The 22,175-nt window shown below is 47.5% G+C and overlaps 2 protein-coding genes across 5 annotated transcripts in view; one reads left to right on the forward strand and one right to left on the reverse strand.

Annotated features, from left to right (window-relative positions):
- The first annotated feature begins 5,600 nt into the window (after positions 1 to 5,600).
- Positions 5,601 to 14,563, forward strand: NMRAL1 (NmrA like redox sensor 1). 3 transcript variants are annotated; one of them, XM_074346385.1, is made up of 6 exons: positions 5,601 to 5,624; positions 5,765 to 5,930; positions 6,286 to 6,452; positions 11,550 to 11,799; positions 13,024 to 13,214; positions 14,271 to 14,563. In XM_074346385.1, exons 1-6 carry the CDS (start codon positions 5,616 to 5,618, stop codon positions 14,448 to 14,450), a joined length of 963 nt encoding a protein of 320 aa, XP_074202486.1. In that variant the 5' UTR covers positions 5,601 to 5,615; the 3' UTR covers positions 14,451 to 14,563. The 3 variants fall into 3 exon arrangements, with proteins under 3 accessions (XP_074202486.1, XP_045368664.2, XP_010948098.1); XM_045512708.2 differs by lacking the exons at positions 5,601 to 5,624; positions 5,765 to 5,930 and adding an exon at positions 5,937 to 6,174; XM_010949796.3 differs by lacking the exons at positions 5,601 to 5,624; positions 5,765 to 5,930 and adding an exon at positions 9,104 to 9,342 and having other exon boundaries at positions 6,280 to 6,452.
- Positions 14,564 to 20,394: 5,831 nt separating this feature from the next.
- DNAJA3 (DnaJ heat shock protein family (Hsp40) member A3) overlaps positions 20,395 to 22,175 on the reverse strand; it is a 29,162-nt gene continuing 27,381 nt past the window's right edge. For both annotated transcript variants that reach the window (XM_045512709.2, XM_010949798.3), the window contains one exon: positions 20,395 to 21,618. Coding sequence is in view for 1 of the 2 variants with exons in the window: in XM_010949798.3 (XP_010948100.3) it covers positions 21,596 to 21,618 (23 nt within the window). In the remaining variant the exon portion in view is untranslated. The remainder of the gene's footprint in view (positions 21,619 to 22,175) is intronic.

The raw sequence follows: 22,175 nt of genomic DNA on the forward strand, positions 1-22,175 counted from the left end.
GCGCTTTTCTAGCCCTGTGTCGCCACCGCCTCAGGTTCATCTCATGCTGGGCTCCACCTGCCCTTTCTGTTCCATCCACACTGGTTTCCCGTCATTCCCTTAACCATCCGATTGGCTGAAGATTAAAACACTGACATTGTCCGATATTGGCAAAGATGTGGACAATGTGCGGTGTTTGAGGGAGTTGTTGGGAAGGAGGGAACAGTTTGGCAAGGTATGTTAAAATTTAGAATGGACATTCTTTTTGATCCAGTATTTCCACTTCTGGGAAAGCTGTTCCTGAGAAACACTTGGCGAGAACCCAAAAAGGCACAAACTAGGAAGGTCATTGCAGCACTTACCAGGACACGCCATTTCGATGAAAACCGTGAAACAACCCAAACGTTCATCAGAAGAGGTTGGGCTGGGGGTTGACTGGGGCACATCCATTTAATAGAGTTGTGCCACAGTTAAAAAAGAAGGGCAGACACCACCGTAGGGAGAACACCAAGTAGAAGGGGTAAATCAAGTTATAGGAAAACACAAAAATACGTTCTACTATGTAAATGTAACCTTAAAAACAGATACTAAACTCAAAATAATGTATATGCTGAAGTGTTAAAGCGTGAAGTGTACTGATGTTTACGACTTGCTGGAAATGCATCAAAAAATAAGATTAATTGATGGCTAGACTCCATCTAATTAAGCAAATATAGCAAAATGTTAAGAATGAAAGTGATGAGTTTTTTGTATGTTCATACATTTTTGTGATAAATTTTTAGGGAGGATTTATTAAGTACGATGAAATAAAAATTCATATGTTAAGGGGAGACAAGAAAAATTTAAACAAAATTTTTCTCTGCCCATTTGGGCCTCCTCCCTCCCCGCCAGTGTGCCTTGTGCATCCGCATTATGCATTAACCAGACCTCCCCAACAGCAGAAATACCTCCTCAACCATAAAGATTAATATTTATCCTGGCACCAGCCATGTAACTCCTGAGGTGATAACATTCCTTTCTCAATCCAGTAAGGGGACACAATACAAATATCTTGAGGAGATATTGGGCCGTATATAATGAAAGTTCTTAAGTACTTACTTATGACTTTATTAATGTCACTAGTTATATGACTTGTATTCTGCCTACTTTACATTATTGTTTCTTGCATCACCAAATGCGCAACTGAGCCTCAGATAGAATTAACGATGATTAAGTGACTTGAAACGACTAACCTAATATGTAGTTCTATAAGGTCAATGCTTGTAATAGTGTAATTCTAGATATGGGAAGAAGCAATAAGAGAAAACCATTTCCTGGACCATGACAGACTGTAAGACAGGTGGTCCAGAGGCTTTTGTCTACTGTTAACAGGTCCTACCTAGCCAGTAATAGCACACTGAGAGGCCTGTCAACGAAATCTTTGCCTTACCTGGGAATGAGCATTCCTAGAGCCATGGGACAAACCAGTCATGAAATGCCTCCCAAACCTTGGCGGAAATTAAGGCCAAAAGGGAAGAGATTATGAAATAAAGACTATTGCCCACCATCCAGTTCTACAAGAATCATGTCACTAGCCACTGAAGTCACTGACCTGCAATACTCCCTGGAAAGAGTTCAGAGCAGAGGTTAGGATGAGGCACTTTGTGCTCTAGGGCCAGATAGATATTTTCAGAAGAAATTTTTATGAACTCGCTTTCTTGCATCTTTCCATACTTAGAAATGCACTAAAACCATTAACTAAGATATCTGTTCCTTGCAAATAGCAGTAACCTTCTAACAAGATGTGTACTTGATTGCATGTACCCCTTGGTCAAAATCACATATATACTGGCCTCCCTCCTCGCCTCTTCAGAACAAATTCTCAGAGCTCAGGTTGGCTCGAATGCAATTTTCCATTTCTTTCTTAGATTTGTTAGCTGATAGTGAGACCCTAAATTAGGAAGCCCACCAAAGTGTGGGTCCTTACCAGCTGGCTGGAAAGAATTCACAGCTGAGGCAGAGGGACAGTGAAAACTGCTTTTATTCTTAAAAGAGGAAAAGGAAGGAAAGTGCTCAAACAGTGAGAAGGAAAGAAAAGCACTCAAGCAGGGAGACATCAGGCAAGATGGCCAGTAGAGACAGCTCCTGCCCAGGTCAGGCCACGTGTCCAGCCTTTTATGAGAGGCTTTGGCCATCATGTCCTCCTTCTGGGTGTGATGGAGCCAGTCAGTCCGTGTTCAGGCTTTTCAGTCCTTGTGTGGGCTTTTCCGGGTGTTGTCATAACAATCGTCAATTGTCATGGCACTGTGGGTGTGGCATTTAGCATGCTAATACATTACAATGAATGTGTAATGGAATGAGGCTCAAGGTCCACTGGAAGTCAAACCCTCCACCATCTTGGACCCTGTTGGTCACCACTTTCTGTTTCTTCTCATTGCAGCTGCCTCCTGGGAATTCGATAAGAGTAATAGGTTTCTAGCAAAGGGAGAGGGAGGGGTATGATCCTGGGGGCAACAGCCTTGGTAACAATAAGGAAAGTTGCTTTTAACCAGAATGACTGCAACCTGGTAGACCCAGCATCCCCCCCAAAAAAACATCTCCAAAGATTCTGTTCAGCCATGGAAGTTCTAAAGGGAAGTGGAGGAGTAATCTCAGTTAATCACTGAGGTAGGTGGTCAGAGTTGTTGCCATCCCCTAACACCTGCAGGCTTGTCCTAATCAACTGCTTGAATCTGCTCTTTGAACCTGCTCTTCTAAGACTTAGGGAGGCCTGGATGACTTCAGCTTTTCTATAAACAAGAGGCAGGGGTTGGGGGAGGGGTGGCCACAGGGCCCTGCTCCCTTTCAGATTGACCATTGATTAGTTGACAATCCTTTTTACTTATTTATTTTTTTACTACAAAATGTTATCTTTCTACATGTTCATGTTTCAGCCTGTAAATGCATCCAAAGAGGGATGGTTTACACAGTAGAATGACAAAGGAATGTCAAGGGTCACTTATGCTGTATCTGTACCATTTAAATTTTTTAATGAGAACAAATAAATGCATTATGCATTACTTGGCTATCAAAATCAAATTTAAAAGTATGAATTTTAAGAAAAGGGTAACAGGACGTACACACAGAATGCCCTTTGCCCCAAACATACACACACATAAAATTGAATTAAATGGAGTGGCACTGATTGAAGGAGGGGTTGCCTCAAAGGTTCAAATGAGATAATATGGGGCTGTCTGTGCCTGATACGTAGGAGGAGCCCAGAGAAGGGTTTGACTGTTATCATTAGTACATGGCACTGGGCTGAGTGAACTGGCAAGTGCTTTGCTGGAAGTCCTCTGTCAGATATAAAGTCCCAAAGAAAGTGCTGAGTCACGGCTGAACATATGCCAGTCAGTAGCCGTATCTCTTCCCTCAGGCTTTGGGGGATCACTGGGTAGCTGGGGCTTCAAGAAACAAGACATTTCCCCAGGCTGCTCATCTGTCTGCCCACTTCAAGACAGCTCCCTGGAACCAGCACCACTGACCAGAAGCCCTGGGCAGAGATGCGGTTCCCTGCCATTCTTTGCCTGCCTGATTTGCAAGCTACAGGTTCAGCAAGGCCAAAGGGCACTGGAGTTGCTTGGGTCCCATTATGTCCCTGGGATGCTACTCTCAGTTACCGAGCAGTCATTCTGGGTCCCACGCTCAGAAGGACCTTGGGCTTGGTTCAATGCTCTGCTTTCACCGGCTTGAAATTCTTGATAATTTTTAAATAAGGAGCCTTGCATTTTCTTTTTGCACTGGGCCTTGCAAATTATGCAGCTGGTCCCACTGAGGATCTTCTTGTTTGGAATTGTTTCCTTAAAGAGGAGACCTCAGAATATCAAGTTTTGTGGTTTAACCCATGCAGTTGAAGAAAAACCTCATCTTCAATCAGAGTAGTATGCACTTGGGTTCCATTTAGTAAGTATTTACTGAGTTTTTACTAAGCGCTGGACATCGTTGCAGTACCACCTGGTGCCTGCGGAGGCCCTGCGAACCCCCACTCGTGGGCTCTTGGATGTCTGCCTGCAATCCCTGAAAAAAAACCAAAGTACACCCTTTCCTAATGTGTTTGCCTTAGCAAAATCAACAGGCCCTGGGAAATGACTAGCCTCATTGTAGCTCAGGTCGATTGTCTTAGCCCACCTTCCTCCTTATTGGAGTCGTGAATCCACTATCTTCTCATATACCAAAGTCCTTTACCTCACATATAACCAATCAGAAGGCTGTTCTATTCCTTTGTGTTCACAGCCCCTTCCCCGATAAAAGACCCTGCATGTTCACACTCGGTGGACACGCAGGGATCTCTTGCCTGTGTGGCCCACTATTGCGTGTAGCAGCACATGTATTAAACTTTCCTTTGTTCTTAAACATCTTCCTTTCTGGTAAATTCTTCTTACCAACCCATGTCAACCACCCAGCCAAGTGTCCCCCAACAGTTGTGCCAGGAAGGAGTGAGACAGAGACAAAAAAGACATGGGGTCAGCACTCAGGAAGCCCTCCATCTAATATGGTAGAGACAATTTTGCCAGTGGAATAAAGATGGGAGTGAAATAGTAGTTAGCCTAGCCTAGGAATCAGAGAGGGCTTCCTGGAGGAAGTGATGGTTATGTGGTGTGTTAAAGAAATGAGTAGGAGTTAGCCCCATCTGAGGTGGTGGGAGGAAGGTATTCCAGGCAAATAGGCAGAGTTCCCAGCAAACTCTGAGCTTGAGCTCAGAGGTATAACATAACAGGGTGTGGAGGAGACTATATGAGATTTATGCAAGATTAACACTCTATTTAGATGATACCTTCATTTATAAATATAAACAAAAGTAAACAGTGGGGAGGATATAGCTCAGTGGTAGAGTACAGCTCAGTGGTAGAGCACATACTTAGCAAGCACGAAGTCCTGGGTTCAATCCTTAGTACCTCAATTAAAAATAAATAAATAAAATAAATAAAGTTAACTACCTCCCCCACCAAACAAACAAAAAACACAAGTAAACTGTGTATTTATTAAAATAAATATATGCATAATACATAAAGATCAATATTTTACATACATAAAATACACATTAAGATCAGCAAGTTTCTTCGGTATAGCATAGGGAACTATATTCAATACCTTGTTAGTAACTCATAATTGAAAAACAATATGAGAATGAATATATGTATGAATGAAACATGCCGTACACCAGAAATTGACACAACATTGTAAACTGACTATACTTCAATAATTAAAAAAAAATACATATTAACTTGTGGGTTATCGCCACTACTAGATTTGGGAAAACAGCATCAGTTTCAGTTTGATTTCCCTGTAACTCCAGTGCCTAGTAGATATTTAGACAACCAGTCAATCAGCAAATATTTATCGAGTCCCTAGTTTGTGCCAGGTGCTATTTTAGGTGCTGGTAATTCAGCAGTGAACACAGGCAAGTGCCGACTGTCACGAAGTTGACATTCCGGGAGGGGTCGGTACACATTCGGGAACGAAAGAAGGAAGGAAAAAAACCCGAATGCTCCAATCCTCTCAGCAGTACATTTCAGAAGAGGAGTGAGAGGGTCATTTCTGAGTTTTAGTTGAACACAAAGAACTCTCTTTTCTGTTAGAAAGAATTCAAATCCGTGCAAGTAGTAGCGACCTCAAACATGAGTCAGGTATGTAAGAACTCAGAGCTTCAGATGTTAAGACTCACGGATATAGACTTACTTATCTTTGGGTGATGCCCCATATTTCAAAGATGTTCGTGCAAGATAACAAAAATTTTATCTACCTACCTACCTACTTAATTATTTAGCTTCACGCAGTCATCACCCCCAGCATTCAGCTAAGCAGCCCTCTGCGCGAACATTTCGGTCAGCCCCGATTTATGCAACTCCGGTTTACGAAGGTCTGGGGAGGGCGCGTCCTGAACGGCCTCCCAGCGCGGCAGGAAGCAGGCCGAACCATCTGTGCCCGCGGAGGTGGGTGACAGTTCAGCTCCGCGCAGAGTCGGAGTCTGGATGATGGGGATTCGGAAGCAGTGCAGCCTGGGGTCCCTTTATACAGGCTGTTGGGAAGGGGTGGCTTTGGCAGAGTGCGTCCGGAGCTGCGGGCGGGGGTTCCCGCCGCTCGAAGACGTCCATCCTCCCCTCCGCGGTGGACTCGGCTACAAAACCCGGGGTCCTCGTCTCCCTCACTGTTTCCCACCTAGGCTGTGTCAAGGAGGTACAGCGGGGCCGGGGTACTCGGGAGGGAGGTGGGGTGCCAGGGTCGAGCTGGGAGGGGGTATCGGGCCCTTGGCGACGGGGGTCCCAGGGTCCCGACCTCTCCTGGCAGGACCGCCCCCTTTGTCCTTCGCTGCGCGCACGGGATCGTTCAGGCGGGAACCCCCAGCCCCTTCGCCGACTCCTCGCTTCCCACGGCCCCCAGACCTCTCTGGACCGCATTTCCAGCCGCTGCTCACATGGCGGACAAGAAATTGGTGGTCGTGTTTGGAGCCACAGGTAAGCGAAACCCCAAGCGGAGCCCCCAAGGCCCTGGACCCGTCATTAAGCCCAGCCGAGGGGTCCGGCCGGTCTACCCCGCAGAGCCAGGGCGCCCGACCCCCCAGCGCCAGGAGACGTCCAGGGGTCCTGGAGGAAGGGGTGAGAGATAGCTAGGACCCCTGACCCAGGGTGGAGCCGTGGGAGAGGACCTGAACGCTGATCCCCTTTAAATTTTTGTTTTGAAATTAATTACTTAACTTTGAATAACTAGTGACTGCACCTAATAGCACAATTAAATCTTCCTCCCACCTCTGTACCTGAAACCCCATCCATTACTGTTAACAAGTTTCTTGAGTATTCTACCAGACAGATTAGATATATAGATACTATTTTTTAAATGGTAGTGTTTTATTTCGCCCCAACTTGTTTTTTCTTTCCTATATATTTTTTAAAATATATAACATCTTTATTGAGATAAAAATCATACCACACAATTCACCCATTTAAAGTATGCAATTCACTGCTTTTAAGTATATTCACAGAGCTCTGTGACCATCACCACAGTTTTAGAACATTTCATCACCCCCAAAAGAAACCCTGTACCCACCAGCAATCACTCCCTATTTCCTCCAACTTTCCCCAGCCCCTGGTAGCCACCAAATTTCTGTCATCAGATTTGCCCATTCTGAACATTTCATATAAATGAAATTATACAATATGTGGCCTTTTGTGTTTGACTTTCACTGAGCATCATGTTTTCTAATCCATGTTGTAGCGTGTATCAGTGCTTCCTTCCTTTTCGTGGCTGAATAATATTCTATTGTATGGATAGACCACCTTGCATTTTATTCATTGATAGATATTTTGCCCTTTATGTTTTGTCCCCATATCTTGGCCATCGTGAATAATGCCGTGAACTTTCATATACTAGTTGTGTGGACATATGTTTCTAATTTTCTTGCAACTTTACTTAGGATTGGAATTGCTAGATCATTTGGTAACTGTATTTAGCATTTTGAGGAACTGCCAGACAGTTTTTCAAAGTGACTGTCCCATTTTACATTCCTGCCACTACTGTATAAGGGTAGTTGTAGTTCTGCAGTTTGCCTTTTGTTTTGTTTTGGGTTTTTTGGGGGGAAGGAGATAATTAGCTTTATTTATTTATTTATTTTAATGGAGGTACTGGGGATTGAACCCATGACCTCGTGCATGCTAAGCATGTACTCTACCACTGAGCTATACCCTCCCCCTGAGTTTGCCTTTTCCACTCTAGGACACACTGTGGTCACTTGTCTTAGGTCATACATACAGATCTGCCATATTCTTTTTAATCACTTTTGTATTGATTCATCACTTATTTAACCAGATTCTTACCAAAGGACATCTAGGTTTTCTATAAATTTCCAGTACTGCTAATAATGTTGCAGCAGGTGTTCTTATACATATATTTATGGATGATATTTATTTTCTTCCTTTCAATGATTTTAATTTTTATAATTTTCTCAGTCTTTTTTTTTAGGTATAGGAGATATTTTATTTCTTATGCTATGCGATGGGCTCTTGAGTACTGGTAACCTTTTTTGTATGTGCTGAATATTTCATAATACATTTTAAAATTTTTATGAAAGGTCTAAGTGTGATGTCTGCTAAAACATGGATGAACCTTGAAAACACGTTCCTAAGTGAAAGAAGCCAGAGGTAAAACACCACATGTTGTATGATTCCATGTATATGACATGTCCAGAACAGGCAAAGCCATAGAGACAGAGAGTAAATTAGTGGTTGCCAGGGGTGAGGAGGAGGGGAGAATGGGGAGTGACTGCTAATGGGTATGGGTTTTCTTTGGGGGGCAATGAAAATGTTCTAAAATTGACTGCAGTGATGGTTGCACACTCTGAATATACCAAAAGCCAATTTAAAAGGGTGAATATTACAGCAAGTGAATTCTATCTCAGTGAAGCTGTTATTAAAAGATGGTGTAAAGACATGGAAGCAACCTAAATGCCCATTGACAAATGAATGGATAAAGAGCTGTGGTATATGTATGCAATGAAATACTACTCAGCCATAAAAAGGAGTAAAATAATGCCATTTGCAGCAACATGGATGGACCTAGAGATCATCATATTAAGTGAAGTAAGCCATAAAGAGAAAGACAAATACCATATGTTATCACTTATGTGTAGAATCTGAAAAAAAAAATGACACAAATGAACTTATTTACAAAACAGAAACTCACAGACATAGAAAACAAACTTATGGTTACCAGGGGGGAAAGGAGGGGGAGGGATAAATTAGGAGTTTGGGATTAACAGACACAAACTACTAAGTATAAAATAGATATACAATGAGGTCCTACTCTATAGCACGGGGAACTATATTAAATATCTTGTAGTAATCTATAATGAAAAAGAATATGGAAAATGAATGTATATGTATGTATGTATAACTGAGCCAGTATGCTGCACACCAGAGACTAACACATTGTATGTCGACTATTCTTCAATCTAAATGAGTAAGTATATAAAAGCTGGGGTAAGGCAGGCAGTGGGGGTCACAGGCAGACAGGGTGGGTATCTTGCTGCGGTGGAGCGTTCCCTATAGGGGCTTCACCCTTGGCAGGCCTCCTGGGCCGCTCTGACCCTGCCAGTCTTTCTGACTCTTCACAGGTGCCCAGGGGGGCTCAGTGGCCCGGACGCTTCTGGAAGATGGGACATTCAGGGTCCGAGTGGTGACCCGGGACCCTGGGCAGAGGGCAGCGAAGGAGCTGAGGCTGCAAGGTGCAGAAGTAGTGCAGGGAGACCAGGATGATGAGGCCAGCATGGAGCTGGCCCTGACCGGGGCTCACGCCACCTTCATCGTGACCAACTACTGGGAGAGCTGCAGTCAGGAGCGGGAGGTCAAGCAGGTGAGGGCAGGCGGGAGTGCGTGCGGAGGCCGGGGCTGGGAGCAGGGTCTCTGCAAAGGAGCTCCCAGGTCTCTGCTGGTCCCTGAGGGGGCAGCTCTGACTTGCTAGAGAGGGGCTGACCCCTGCCTGTGACCACTTACTACTGCAGGCCTTTCCCCTCCTCTTCCATGCAACCCTCCTAGACTTTTGAGGGCAGGAGATGGCTGCTTCCTCATCCAGTGACATTTTTTTTTTCAGATATCATTCATATACCATACTGTTCACTCTTCTAAAGTGTACAATTCTGTAGTTTTTAACATAGTCACAAAGGTGTGTAGCCATCCCCACTACCTAATTCCAGAACGTCTCATCACCCCAAAAAGAAACACCATACCTGGTGGCAGCCACTCCCCATTCTCCCTTTTCCCTAGCCCCAGGCAGCCATAATCTGCTTTATGTCATCCAGTGACTTTTTACACTTTCTAAAAAACTCTATTGACTCATAATTTTCTTAAAATGCAAACATTTTAATTGCATGCTTTGATGAGATTTAAAAATGGATATACTTACATCACTGCCATTGTAATCAAAATATAATACATTTCTATCATTCCAGAAAGTCCCCCTTGCCCCCTTTCACATGTTGTATGTTTATCTTCTGTTTTCCACTCAGAATCTCTCTGGTTGGCTAGTTATTGAGCCCAGGTGGCAGAGGGGGAAGGTTGTGACTATTTAGGGGACATGGCCATCTTTTTAAAATCTTGCTGAAAGTGAAGACACTTGCAGCGTGCCTGTGACATAGAAGGCACTTGGGTGTGTGTGGAAAGTGTGACTGGTGGCAGAGGAAAGGCACAGGCTGAGAACCATGCCAGTCAGCGTTCAGTCCTGCCTCGCCACAGCTACCCACCACCATGGCTGTGGACTTGTGACCTCCCTGCACTGGTCAGTCTTTTCCTCCCATGTACAATTTAAAGGGACATTGGACTGGAGCACTGGTCTCCAAATTTGTTTTCAGCCTTGACCATTTCTTTGATTGCTGGCTCACATGGAGGCCCATTCCAGAGAGTGGACAGAGACAGCTTTTCTGGTTGTCACAGATCTTTGCCTGACCGCCTGTGCCATAAAAAATGACCACAAGCCAGGTGGTTTAAGACAACAGGGGTCAACAACAAGTTCATGCTGTATAGCACAGGGAACTATATTCAATATCTTTTAGTTACTTATGGGGAAAAAATATATGAAAATGAATATATGTGTGTTCATGTATGACTGAAGCATCGTGCTATACACCAAAAATTGACACAGCATTGTAAACTGACTAGACTTCAATAAAAATAAAGTTAAGGAAAAAAGACAACAGGAGTCAGTTCTCTCCTAGTTCTGGGAGGCAGAAGTACAACATCAAGGTGTTGGCAGGGCCCTGCTCCCTCAGGAGGCTCCAAGGGAAGTTCCACTCCTTGCCTCTTCCAGCTTCTAGAGGCTGCCGGCTCTCTGCAGCCACGTCACTCCGGTCTCTGCCTCTGTCTTCACGTGGCCTTCTCCTCGTCTGTCTCTTGTTAAGACATTCATCACTGGGTTGAGGGCCCACCAAGGAAATCCACAGTGATCTCAATCTCCTTACCTTAAAAATATCTGCAGAGCCCTTTTCCCAAATGATGTGACATTCACAGGGTCTGGGGGTTAGGACGTGGACATACCTGTCTGGAGGCCACTATCCAGCACAGCCTGGTGCAGCAGGTAGTGTCGCTGTCCCTGTTTAACTGACGAGGCCAGAGCGATTAGATCACTTATCCTGGGTCGCAGCGCTAATGTGCTGCAGGGCCAATCTGGAACCGAGTGGTACGTGTTGTGTGCTGAGCCACAGCACTTCCCAGGGAAGCTCTCCAAGGAAGACAGCTTAGCACGTGGACTAATGCTCCCTGAGAGCAGGCAGAGGTGGAAGCCTCTGTGTGCACCCTCACAGATGGCACAGGGGTGGGCCACGGTCACGCACATCAGACGGTATAACCCAGATGATCTAGAGAAGTGGCACTAAGTTTGTACGGGTGGTGGGAGGCTTGTAATCCCGCGGTGCTGTGTGAGCATCGTTCCAGAAGAGGGAGCCTTTCAGAGGGGTAAGTGGCGTGTGGCTCTTGGCACAGTGGCCACCCTGGAGTTGGAGAGCCAGGGTCGTGATGGGGGCACGTCCTCCCTCTGAGCTTTGTGGTTTGTCCTTCCCGGCCCACCAGGGAAAGCTGCTGGCCGACCTGGCCAAGCGCCTGGGCCTTCACTACGTGGTCTACAGTGGCCTGGAGAACATCAAGAAGCTGACGGCGGGGAGACTGGTTGTGGGCCACTTTGATGGCAAGGGGGAGGTGGAGGAATATTTCCGGAACATCGGCGTTCCCATGACCAGCGTGCGGCTGCCCTGCTATTTCGAGAATCTCCTCTCCTACTTCCTGCCCCAGAAAGCCCCAGATGGAAAGAGCTACTTGCTGAGTGAGTGCCCTCCCCCTTCCTCGGGTGTCTGCTCTCACCAGGTGGAGCTGTGATGGGGCAGAAAGTGGGCTTGCCCTCAGATGGGTTCTGGGTCCAAGCCCTGGCTCTCACACGAGGCTGTGACTGTGAGCCAGGCAGGTAGGCTTGTGGGGCCTCTGCTTCCTGTTCTGTGACATGGGCACAGCACAGACTTCCGCAGGGGCCATGGGACAGTCTACCAAGAGTGGTGATGCGATGCTTTGTTGGAGAGCTTTATGGAGATGAGTGGTCGTTGTTACTTCTCCTTCAAAACTAAGGGGAGGATTTGGAAGGTAAGGTCCAGTTGTAGATTTCCCAAAGTAGGAAAGCACTTTCTTCTTGATACCTATTTGCGTATCTGTAAATGGCTGGATGTGTTGGACCCCTGGCTTAGAGGGAGCCGTGTACAACCTACGTCCTGCCGGCAGGTCAGGGGGTTAGCGCAGGAAGCTCAGCAGGCAGAGTGGGAGGGGTCAGTGCCTTCCCGGCCCCTTACCTGTGTGTGAACTCCACTCACCCTCACTTGGGTCCTGCCCACCAGTGAGCAGAGCCTGGTCCCATTGTTGGCACAATGGCACCGCCCTTTACAGTTTGCAAAGCTGTAGTCAGAGATCACCTGTGTCCTGTCTCTGAGTTGGAGCTCCATCCTCACAGACTCCCTGGGTCATCTGAACAGGCAGCCGCAGTGGCCCCTTTTTGTAGGTGAGGAAATTTTATAGGGCAGGATCTGAGGGCTCCAGGTGTCACATCTAGACCCTGCCCTGACTCTCCACCCAAACCACAGCTTGGCAGGTGGAGTCACTCGTTAATTTAACATGACTGAGCACCGCGGCTCTGGGCGAGGCCCGGGCCTCGGCTAACCAGGCCTTCCTGTTGGTAGAGCTGGTGTTTGGACACCCCCCACAGGTGTCCACGTCAGGAATTTGGGATTTGAGAGAGTGCCCTTTCTCCTGTGAGCCTTTCAGAGCCCCTTCCTCTCCTTCCCCTTGTTCCCATCTCAGCCCTGAGAGGGGTGACAGGTCCAGGGTTCTCCCCATGCCGGGAAGGAAGCAGCCAGGCTCTGAGGTTGTGAAGGGCGTGCAGGGTGGCAGGACCCGATTGTGTCCCGACTCCTGACTCAGTTCCACTACTCACACTAGGGTGTCTGTGCGTGCCAGGTGCTGGCCTGTGCACATGCATGTCAGCTCGTCCCTCTCCCCCTCCCAGGCTTGCCCATGGGTGACGTGCCCATGGACGGCATGTCGGTGACCGACCTGGGCCCTGTGGTGCTCAGCCTGCTTAAGATGCCAGAGGAGTACGTTGGCCAGGACATCGGGCTCAGCACCTGCAGGCACACGGCGGAGGAGTATGCCACCCTGCTCTCCAAGCACACAGGGAAGGCCGTGCGTGACGCCAAGGTGGGAAGGCCCGGCCAGGGGGGTGTCCCAGCTCCCACCAGGGGACCAGCATCCCTGGTCAGAGAGGCTTTGTGAGCAATAGGGAAGGGGTGGCCCCAGCACTCTGAGCAATGGAAATCCAAATTCATCACCATAAACGTTTATGTCGTGCTGTTCTTGGGAGCCAAGTGTGGCCGCCAAGTGAAATTTCTGGCATCACTATTTGACTAAGTCACGAGGAAGGTTTCCAGGAAAAGGGGACAGTGGGGGGCAAGGCAAGGAGGGACAACTCAGAGCATCCTAGGCTCCTCTGGGGAAGGAGAAGGAGGCCAGAGTAGGCCCCACCCTGTCTCCCTTCCTACTTGGCCTGATTAGGTGGACAGGAGGCCCACAGTCCTCTCCTCTCCCCTGATGCTAAGTTCCTGTCCAGACCCCCAGGTGCCTTGTTTCTTGCTTTTTTTCACTAAAGAAAATCTGGGATACTGAGTCATTAAAAGATAAAAACCACCTGTAGAGCCCCTAGACCCAAGCAGAGCAATGATGGGGAGAGACCACGGCAGGACATGTTTCGGGCGAGTCAGACTCCAGACTGGGGGCCCGGCCCCTGACCCCTCTCTGCCTCAGTTTCCTCACCCATAAAGTGGGTGTATTAAGAGTTTCCCCCTCCTGTTTGTTGTGGGGGTTGAATGGAATAATTGATGTAAACACTTTCCTAGCACAATGAACACGGTGGTGTATGACTATCTAAACAAATATACCCTGAGGCAGTCATGGAGGATTTGAGGAGCTAAGTTCAGATTCAGTTTGGTCGGGAAAGAGAAACAGGTTTGGTTTTTGAGGAAGAAAGTGATGTAAGCAGAGTTCTGATTTGGAAGGGACTGAGAAGTTTTCATCTCATGATTGTGGAAGAACAGGATTTAAATTGCCCTAGAACAGTGGTTTTCAAACTTTCATCTTTTCAGTAGAACGGTTTTCTGATGAACTTAGTAAGGACCAGGGTAGGAACTGAGGTGCTGACAGTGGGGTCAGGGGGCTGGAGATGCCGACCGACCCTAAGAGACGCCCCTCTGCTTCCAGACAACCGCTGAGGACTACGAAAAGCTTGGCTTCCCTGGCGCCCGGGACCTAGCCAACATGTTCCGTTTCTACGCCCTGAAACCCGACCGCGACATCGGACTGACCCTGAGGCTCAACCCCAAGGCTAGGACACTGGATCAGTGGCTGGAGCAGCACAAAGGGGACTTTGCCAGGCTGTGACTCTGCCCACCTCTCCACCCTGTCTGGGGGGACGGGAGACACGGTCACAGTGATCCTTTCTTGTGTTACGTAAAGTTTATTTTTTAAATAAAGGCCATTGTTCTCACAGATGACTACTGGAAGAAAAGTGCTTTGTTTCAGGGACTGAGGTTGGGGTGGCAGCTGCTGGGGCACCAAGGACATGACCATTCCAGCAGGAAGCGTCAAGTGGTGGGGGACCCAGAGAGGACTCCCCACACCAGTCAGGAGTGACAACTTTTCACATCCCTGCACACACACACTTCCTCTCCAGAAGGCAAGTGCGGCCACCTGTGTGTTCCTTCTTTTTTTGGGTGGAAAGACTGGCCCCTTCTCCCTTTCTCTCTATTCAGCCACTTCCTGGACCCTAGGGTACAGCGGCCCTGAGATGTGGGTGGTCTCCAAAACAGGCTGGAAAGAAAGGCTTGAAGGAACATGGCAGATCTGTGGACCCCAGGGTCACAAGAATTGGACATGGCTGAGAAAAGGTGACACTCCTGCCGCAAAGGCTGGGGAGGGAAACCAGTAAGGACCCAACCCTGCCTTGGCGGGTAGAGTCCCCCAGACACTGGGATGGTGGGGCTGGTTCGATCTTCCATCAGTCTCCTGCTCACTTCAGAGAAGAGGAATTAGGGCCCAGAGAACACAGCTGCGCAGGCTTACCAGCGTCTCCGTGGGCTGTGTAACGTCTGCTGAGGCACCTCTACTGCCCCACCTTGGCCTCAGGACCCGCAGAGTCACTGGAAGCAATGCCACCAAGTTTGTTTGATCTGCTCACTCATTAAACTGATCTGTGGAAAAGGCACTTCTTTGACAACTTACCAGTGTGCTGGACCCTAAATACAACATTAACCAAAAAAGTTGCGTAAAACAAATTAGAAAATTCTCTAACACCGTATAAAAAATAAACTCAAAATGGATTAAAGACCTAAATGTTAACACTGAAACCATAAAACTAGAAGAAGAAAACATAGGCAGAACAGTCTTTGCTGCAAATCATAGCAGAATTTTTTTGGATCTGTCTCCTAAAGCAAAGGAAACTGAAAAAAAAAAAACCACAAAACCCACAAATGGGACCTAATTAAACATGAAAGCTTTTGCAAAGCAAAGGAACTCAGATTTAGAGAACAAACTAGTGGTTACTAGGGGCGGGAGGGAAGGGGGAGGGGCAAGGTAGGGGGAGAGGAGTAAGAAGTACAAACTATTATGTAAAAATTAAATAAGCTATAAGAATATATTACACAACAGGAAATATAGCCACTCTTGTGTAGTAACTATAAATGGAATATAATCTTTAAAAATTATGAATCCTATGTTATATATTTATAACTTATGTTACATGGTACGTCAACTATACTCCAATTTTTTTAAAAATTATGCGCCCTGCCTTGAGGAGTTTGGTTTAGCACGAGAGCCAGATATAAATATGCAGCAGATTGACACAGGGCTGCAGAGAGCAGGAGCGATGAACACTGAAGGGACGGGGATAGCCTGAGTTCTGAGGGGAGAGCAACGAGCCTCCCAGGCAAGGTAGGAGGGAAGAGACTTCTGAGCTGCTCGCGTATCAGCAAGAGAACACGAGAGGTCACCTGTGCCAGCGCTGTGAGGCCTAAGTCCCCCAGGTGCCCAGGGTGGGAAACACCTGCTCGGCCAGGGCTGGGACTTACTGTGCCAAGATCCTGGAGTGGCCCCCGGGCACCAAGCCTGGGGAGAGCCCGCTGTGCCAGGCCCAGAGTGAACTGCAGGAGCTGACACCGGGTTCCAGCCACTCCTCACCCACAGGCTTAGGACCTGGGCATGTCGCTGAGCCTTACAGGTCTGTCTGCTCACCCGGTGCCACCTGGCAGGGCTGTTGTGAGGGCAACGTGAGGTCGTGTGTGCCAAGTGGTGTCTGACTCCCCTGGGCCACCTTCTCCCTCCTGTCTGCCACCCGTGGTCAAACCTGCTAGCCTCCAGCACCCCTCTGTCTGTTCCCATCCCTTTCAAAGGGTGGCCCCCACTGGTCCGCCCCACCCAGGGCTCAAGTCCAGTGAAGTTGTTAAAACTGTGCACAACAATTCAGGATGCTCCAGTGCTGAGAACTACCCGCACTGCACAGGAAAACCAAACCCGAGGCCATGAAACTCATCTCTGTGATACTGTAGCTGTGGACGTGTCATTACACTTGTCCAAATCCACAGACTGCACACCACCAAGAGGGAGCCTAATTTAACTATGGACTTCTGGTGATGATGTGTCCACGCAGGTTCTCAGTTCTAACAAACGTGCCACTCTCTGGGGGGTGCTGATAACAGAAGAGGCTGTGCGTGCGTAGGGGCAGAGGGTGTTCAGGAACTCTCTGCACCTTCCTCACAATTTCACTGTGAAATCTAGAAAGTGCTCCAAAAAACAAAGCCTATTAAAAAACAATCCTAGTATGTTAAACCACTTGACCCGTAAGAGACATTCATGTTCACCCACTTCCCATGTCTCTTGGCAATAACCAAATGAGGCTGGTTAACAAGGTCCTTCCCATACCCTAGATGCTAAATCAAAGTGTTCGGCCTGGCCCGGGGGCTCCTGCCCCGGCTGTGTGTCACTGCAGGAAGAAAGCACGTGTGCGCCACACCACGCGGAGCGCTGGGGAGTCTGGCGCTGCACCACCACATCAACCTGCGGCTGAGCTGTTCCCAGCACAAGTCTCAACTGGAGGCACACCATGTGTGCCTGGATCTTCTGAAATTTGGTCCCTGAAATACATTATAGTTAGCTGCCAACATTTATTTTTTATTTTCTTATTTTATTTCTTAACTATGTATATGTATACGTAACATAAAATTTACCATTTTAATTATTTTTAAGTGTACAGTTGAGTGGCATTTACACATTGTTGGAATACTACTCGGCCATAAAAAAGAATAAAATAATGCCATTTGCAGCAACAAAGTAAAAGAGAAAGAAATACCATATGATATCACTTTTATGTGGAATCTAAAAAAATGACACAAATGAACTTAATTTCAGAATATAAACAGACTCACATAGAAAACAAACTTACGGTTACCAGGAGGGAAAGGAAGTGGGGGATAAGTTGGGAGTTTGGGACTTGCAGATACTACTATATGTAAAATGGATAAATGGCAAGGTCCTACTGTGTAGCTCAGGGAATTGTATTCAATGCCCTGTAATGACCTGTAATGAGAGAGAATGTGAAGGGGACTACATATGTGTGTGTAGCTGAATCACTATGTTGTACACCAGAAACTAACACATTGTAAACCAACCATACTTCAATTTAAAGAAAGCATACGTGTTGTTGGGCAGCCATCACCACCATCCAACCTCAGAACTTTATCATCCCAAATGGAAACTGTCCCCATTAAACACCAAATCCCCATTTCCCCTTCCCCTGGCACCCACCATTCTACTTTCTGAGTTTGACTACTCCAAGTACCTCATATAAGTAGCAGTCAACATTCTAAAATGTGACAATAAGGGGGCGGGAGGATACAGCTCAGTGGTAGAGCACATGCTCAGCATGCACAAGGTCCTGGGTTCAATCCCCAGTACTGCCATTAATAAATAAACCTAATTACTGCCCCCTCCAAAAAAAAAGTAAAATGTGACAACATTCATAATAGCATTATTTTTTCTATAGGTGTCTTTTTGTGTGTGTGCTTAATTTAACATTAGTCAGTTTACAATGTACATAGCAGCATTATTAACAATTGCCAAAAAGTGGAAATAACCCAAATGTCTATCAGGCAATAAATGAAAAAAAAAGTGGCCTATCCATATAATGAAATTTATTCAGCCATAAAAAGAAATGAAGTACTGACTTAGCTACATCATGAATGAACCTTGAACCATTATGTAAATTAAAGAAACCAGAAAGAACCAAAGACCAGATATTGTATGATTCCATTTACGTACAATGTGCAGAATATGCAAACCCAGAGAAGTAGATTCATGGTCGCCAGAGACTGGAGGGCTCAGGAGAAATGGGAAATATCTGCCCGTGGGCATGGGGCTTTTTTGGGGGGTGATGAAACATCCCGAAATTGTGATGGTTGCACAACGTTGAGCTAAAAAGTACTAAACTGCACACTAAATGGGTGAGCCGCATAGTATGTGAATTATATCAAGTTGTAGCTGGAAAAATGAGGTAAAATTAAAATCTCTACATAAAAATCTGGATGCTCAGCCTCTCTTGGGAAGCTCCAGATCTGGCAGCACTGGGTCTGAATTCCTGCATAGCCCCCTTGGGTGGAGCTGAGGAGTGGCTGTCCCTTAGACAGGGCAGCCAGTCTCCACCACTCCCCACTGTCTGACAGGCACGGAGGCTGCAGGTCAGGTCCCACTTCACTTTTTTATGTCTATTTCCTAGCTGGCCCATTTGCGACCTTTCATGAGGATCATGCCAAATAAGCAGAACTTCTGGTTAAAAAATATACAAGTGCAGGTTTCATGGTGTTTATTAACAGAATGTAAACATGCCTTCTGCAATAGTCATGACTGCTCATAACATTCATTTTCACAGCCAGGCTCCAGTGTTGCAGAACAAAGCAAAGGGTGGGGCAGACCCTGGATGCTGGGGGACTGGAGAGGATACTTTGAGAGGGGTTTTCATGACAGGGAAGGAAGCTCCAGTCCACTAGAACCCAAAGGCCTGAGGAGGAGAGGGAGTGGGATGGGGAGAATGGATCAGGTCAGAAACAAGTCACAGCCTGCAGGTGGGGATGGAGCTGTGGTCCTACGCATGTCTGCCTCATCCGCGTATGACTGTCTTGTCTACCCTCCTGACATTTCAGCAAATGCTGAACACCATCTACCTTTCCCCCTCCTCTCAGTCCCCAAAGGCTCAGGGAGAGATAGTTCTCTGTATTTGTAAATGCTTCATCTCATGCTCCGGCCCCAACTCAGAGGCTGCAAAGTTGTCTGGGGACAAATGCCTCAGAGCCAGCTGTGGAAATAAACCAAATCCAATCCTGGCCTCATGTGGAATGTGGATTCTACAGATGTTGTGCTGCCACCTTCTGACCATCCGAGGGAACGACACCCCGGTACAGCAACGAAGGTGTCTGGCTAGAAAGAAAATCTATTTTTCTCTTTGAAAGTCCTCCTCTAGACGTCTGCTTTCAAGAAACAGGCCATGAGTGGGACTTCAGTTGACTTCTCCAGTAAGAAAACTCAGGCTTTCACGAGAGACACCATCTAGCTTCCCACAGCCATAGCCCAGGGTCTAGGATCACGCTGGGTGAGTCCGCAGCAGGTGCTCAATAAGCTTCTGTTCAATGAAGGAAAAGTATGGAAATTGGGAGGAAGTGACTGAGCCCCCTTCTTGCCCATCAGGTCTTTCCCAAGCTCTTTACCCAACCCAGCAAGTGCCCTCACACCTCAACCTGCTCAGCCTAGAGCCCTGGGGTGGGTGGAGCTCTGTGCCCAAGGCCCACTCCAGCCATGGCAGAATCGGGGCTTTAGGGACACAGTCTCTGCTGGGAGCCCGGACTAAAACTTTAACACAATAATACCTTAACATTCCTCTGAAAATAATGAAGGGAAAAAAAAATCTACTGAGGAAGACAGTGATGTATAGGGACCTAAAGGCCACACCGCATGTCTCTCTCGGCTTGGGCTCCCAAAGAAAAGGCTACATGCTGAACCCTGGAACATTGGTTCAGATCAGCACGTAGTGTCAGGGCAAGCTCCCAGCTCTGGGATCTGCACTGGAGAGGGTCAGCGCCTGTCAGAGCCTGCAGGATACCCCTCAGCATGCCTGTGTGCTGGATGGGCGTGACGCCGAGGACGAGGCCAGCCACCTCCAGCTGGCCCCAGGAAGGCCAGGAGCAACGTGGGGCAGCCTGATCAGTGGGCGAACACCAGTAACCCGCTGCTAGACCACCTGCACAAAGCTGTGTGAACCCTTCCGAAGAAGAAATGACCACAATTTAGGTTTTAAATATCTTTTTGCGGTAGATAATCTTATTTACATTGATACAGAATCATTTACATTCTTAGATCAGACACTAGTAGATGCTTTATTTTAGTAAATTATGAAAGAAAACAAAAAAGAAACTAACCAGAAGTGTTCTCCATTATCCTGTCTTACCACAGCGGGAGGATCTGGAAACACAACGGAACCCGCACAGCCTCCAAGCCAAGGCTGGGGACATGGCTTTGCTCTGGCTGGATGGTGGAGAACCTCCAACTGCTGAGACTGCGCTTTCTTTTGAACAAACATTTATACAGGAAAAGACGATGATTCTTAGCACTGAATAATTTAAACACACTTCTGCAAACAGAGGTCAGCAGTGTGAGTGGTGAGAACCAAGCCCCTGGTAGGCAGCGGAGCAGGGGGAGGCCATTAGTCAGCCCCAGGACACGCTGGCTGTGGTCCAGCAGAAGGGCCGGAGCTCCACTCACACCTGGCTTAGAACAACAGAACTCAACAGTCGAAGGACAAGAGGCCGCTCCACGTCGGGTGGGAGGAAGGACTGTCCGTCCAGACAGAGATCATGGCTCATGTGCTCAAGAGTGACGTCTCCAGGGACCCTCTTTACATGTGTCACCCTGGGGTCCCAAGGCTCCCATGTTCCAGCTGCTTGGTACCTTTGGGAATTAAAACAAATTCCAAGAAGAGTAGGGGATGCCCCTGCTGAGGGACAGACGACACTGGTGGGGTGTGCATGTCCCAGGTTCCTGAAAAAGACAGCCTTACAGTAAAGACTCATTTTGGAACCTCCCAGAGGTTTGCTGAGAGGGAAATTAATCACTTCACAACTTGGTGCAACTTAAGGCTTCATTTTTAAGCTGTAAGCATGGCCTTTAATTCTTTAACTAAGATCTCCACCACATTCGATTCCAAATCAGTTTTAGCTCTGCAAGAAGTGTCCAGCCATGACTCTCCCTGTGCCAGAAGGAGCCAAGTACCTACTTGTGGACAGGAAACTACCAGCCCTTAGGCATGCCATGCCTTACTGCCCAGGGGTTGTCCACTGTGACTGTTCCACGGAGAGGTGAGTTGTTACATGATTTTGCTGTTGCCAAGGTGGTCCAGAGGGCCTCTGCAGGCGGGGCTCGGTGCTGCTGTGTAGGATCCTCCTGTGTCCTAGGTGCCCTGACCACAAGGAGGGACTGTTGCTCCCAGCCTAGTTTCCAGTGGACCGTTTTCCTGAGCCAAGACATAAACAGTTACATTTCTCTGGCATCGAAGGACAACACACACTGTTGGTGAGTTTCTGTCATCCCTGGCAAGGAGCTACACCAGGAGCTCCAGCCACCAGGGACCAGCACAAGTAAAGAGTCCTGAGACACCACAGTGAGCAAGCAGGACTCCCAGCAGGCCCCCCCACCCGCCCCAAACAAGGTTTAGATGGCCCCGAGCTTCCCCTGCAGGACAGGGCACTATGAAACAGGCAGGGGTTGGGGAGATCTGAGTTCTACGCCTGGCTCTGCTATGACTTGCCCTCTGTGACTGTGGGCAACCTGGTTCCCACCACTATGAGATACAGAGCCCCCAGGAGTGGCAGGAGGAGGGCTGTGAGGCAGCCGCCCAGTGCAATGTCTCCAGGAAGTGGGCCCAGCAGAAGCTGGCTGCTGCAGTGTGGCTCAGCCCTTTATCACTAGCTGACTGTTACCCTAATGCAGATGTCCCCACGAGCTGAGAGGCTTGGCTCTGATGGGGGCCAGGCACACCATGCCTGAGACTGGTCCCTCTTCAACTCTGGG

This window comes from Camelus bactrianus, chromosome 18 (genome assembly GCF_048773025.1).
Source record: "Camelus bactrianus isolate YW-2024 breed Bactrian camel chromosome 18, ASM4877302v1, whole genome shotgun sequence".
NCBI lineage: Eukaryota > Metazoa > Chordata > Mammalia > Artiodactyla > Camelidae > Camelus > Camelus bactrianus.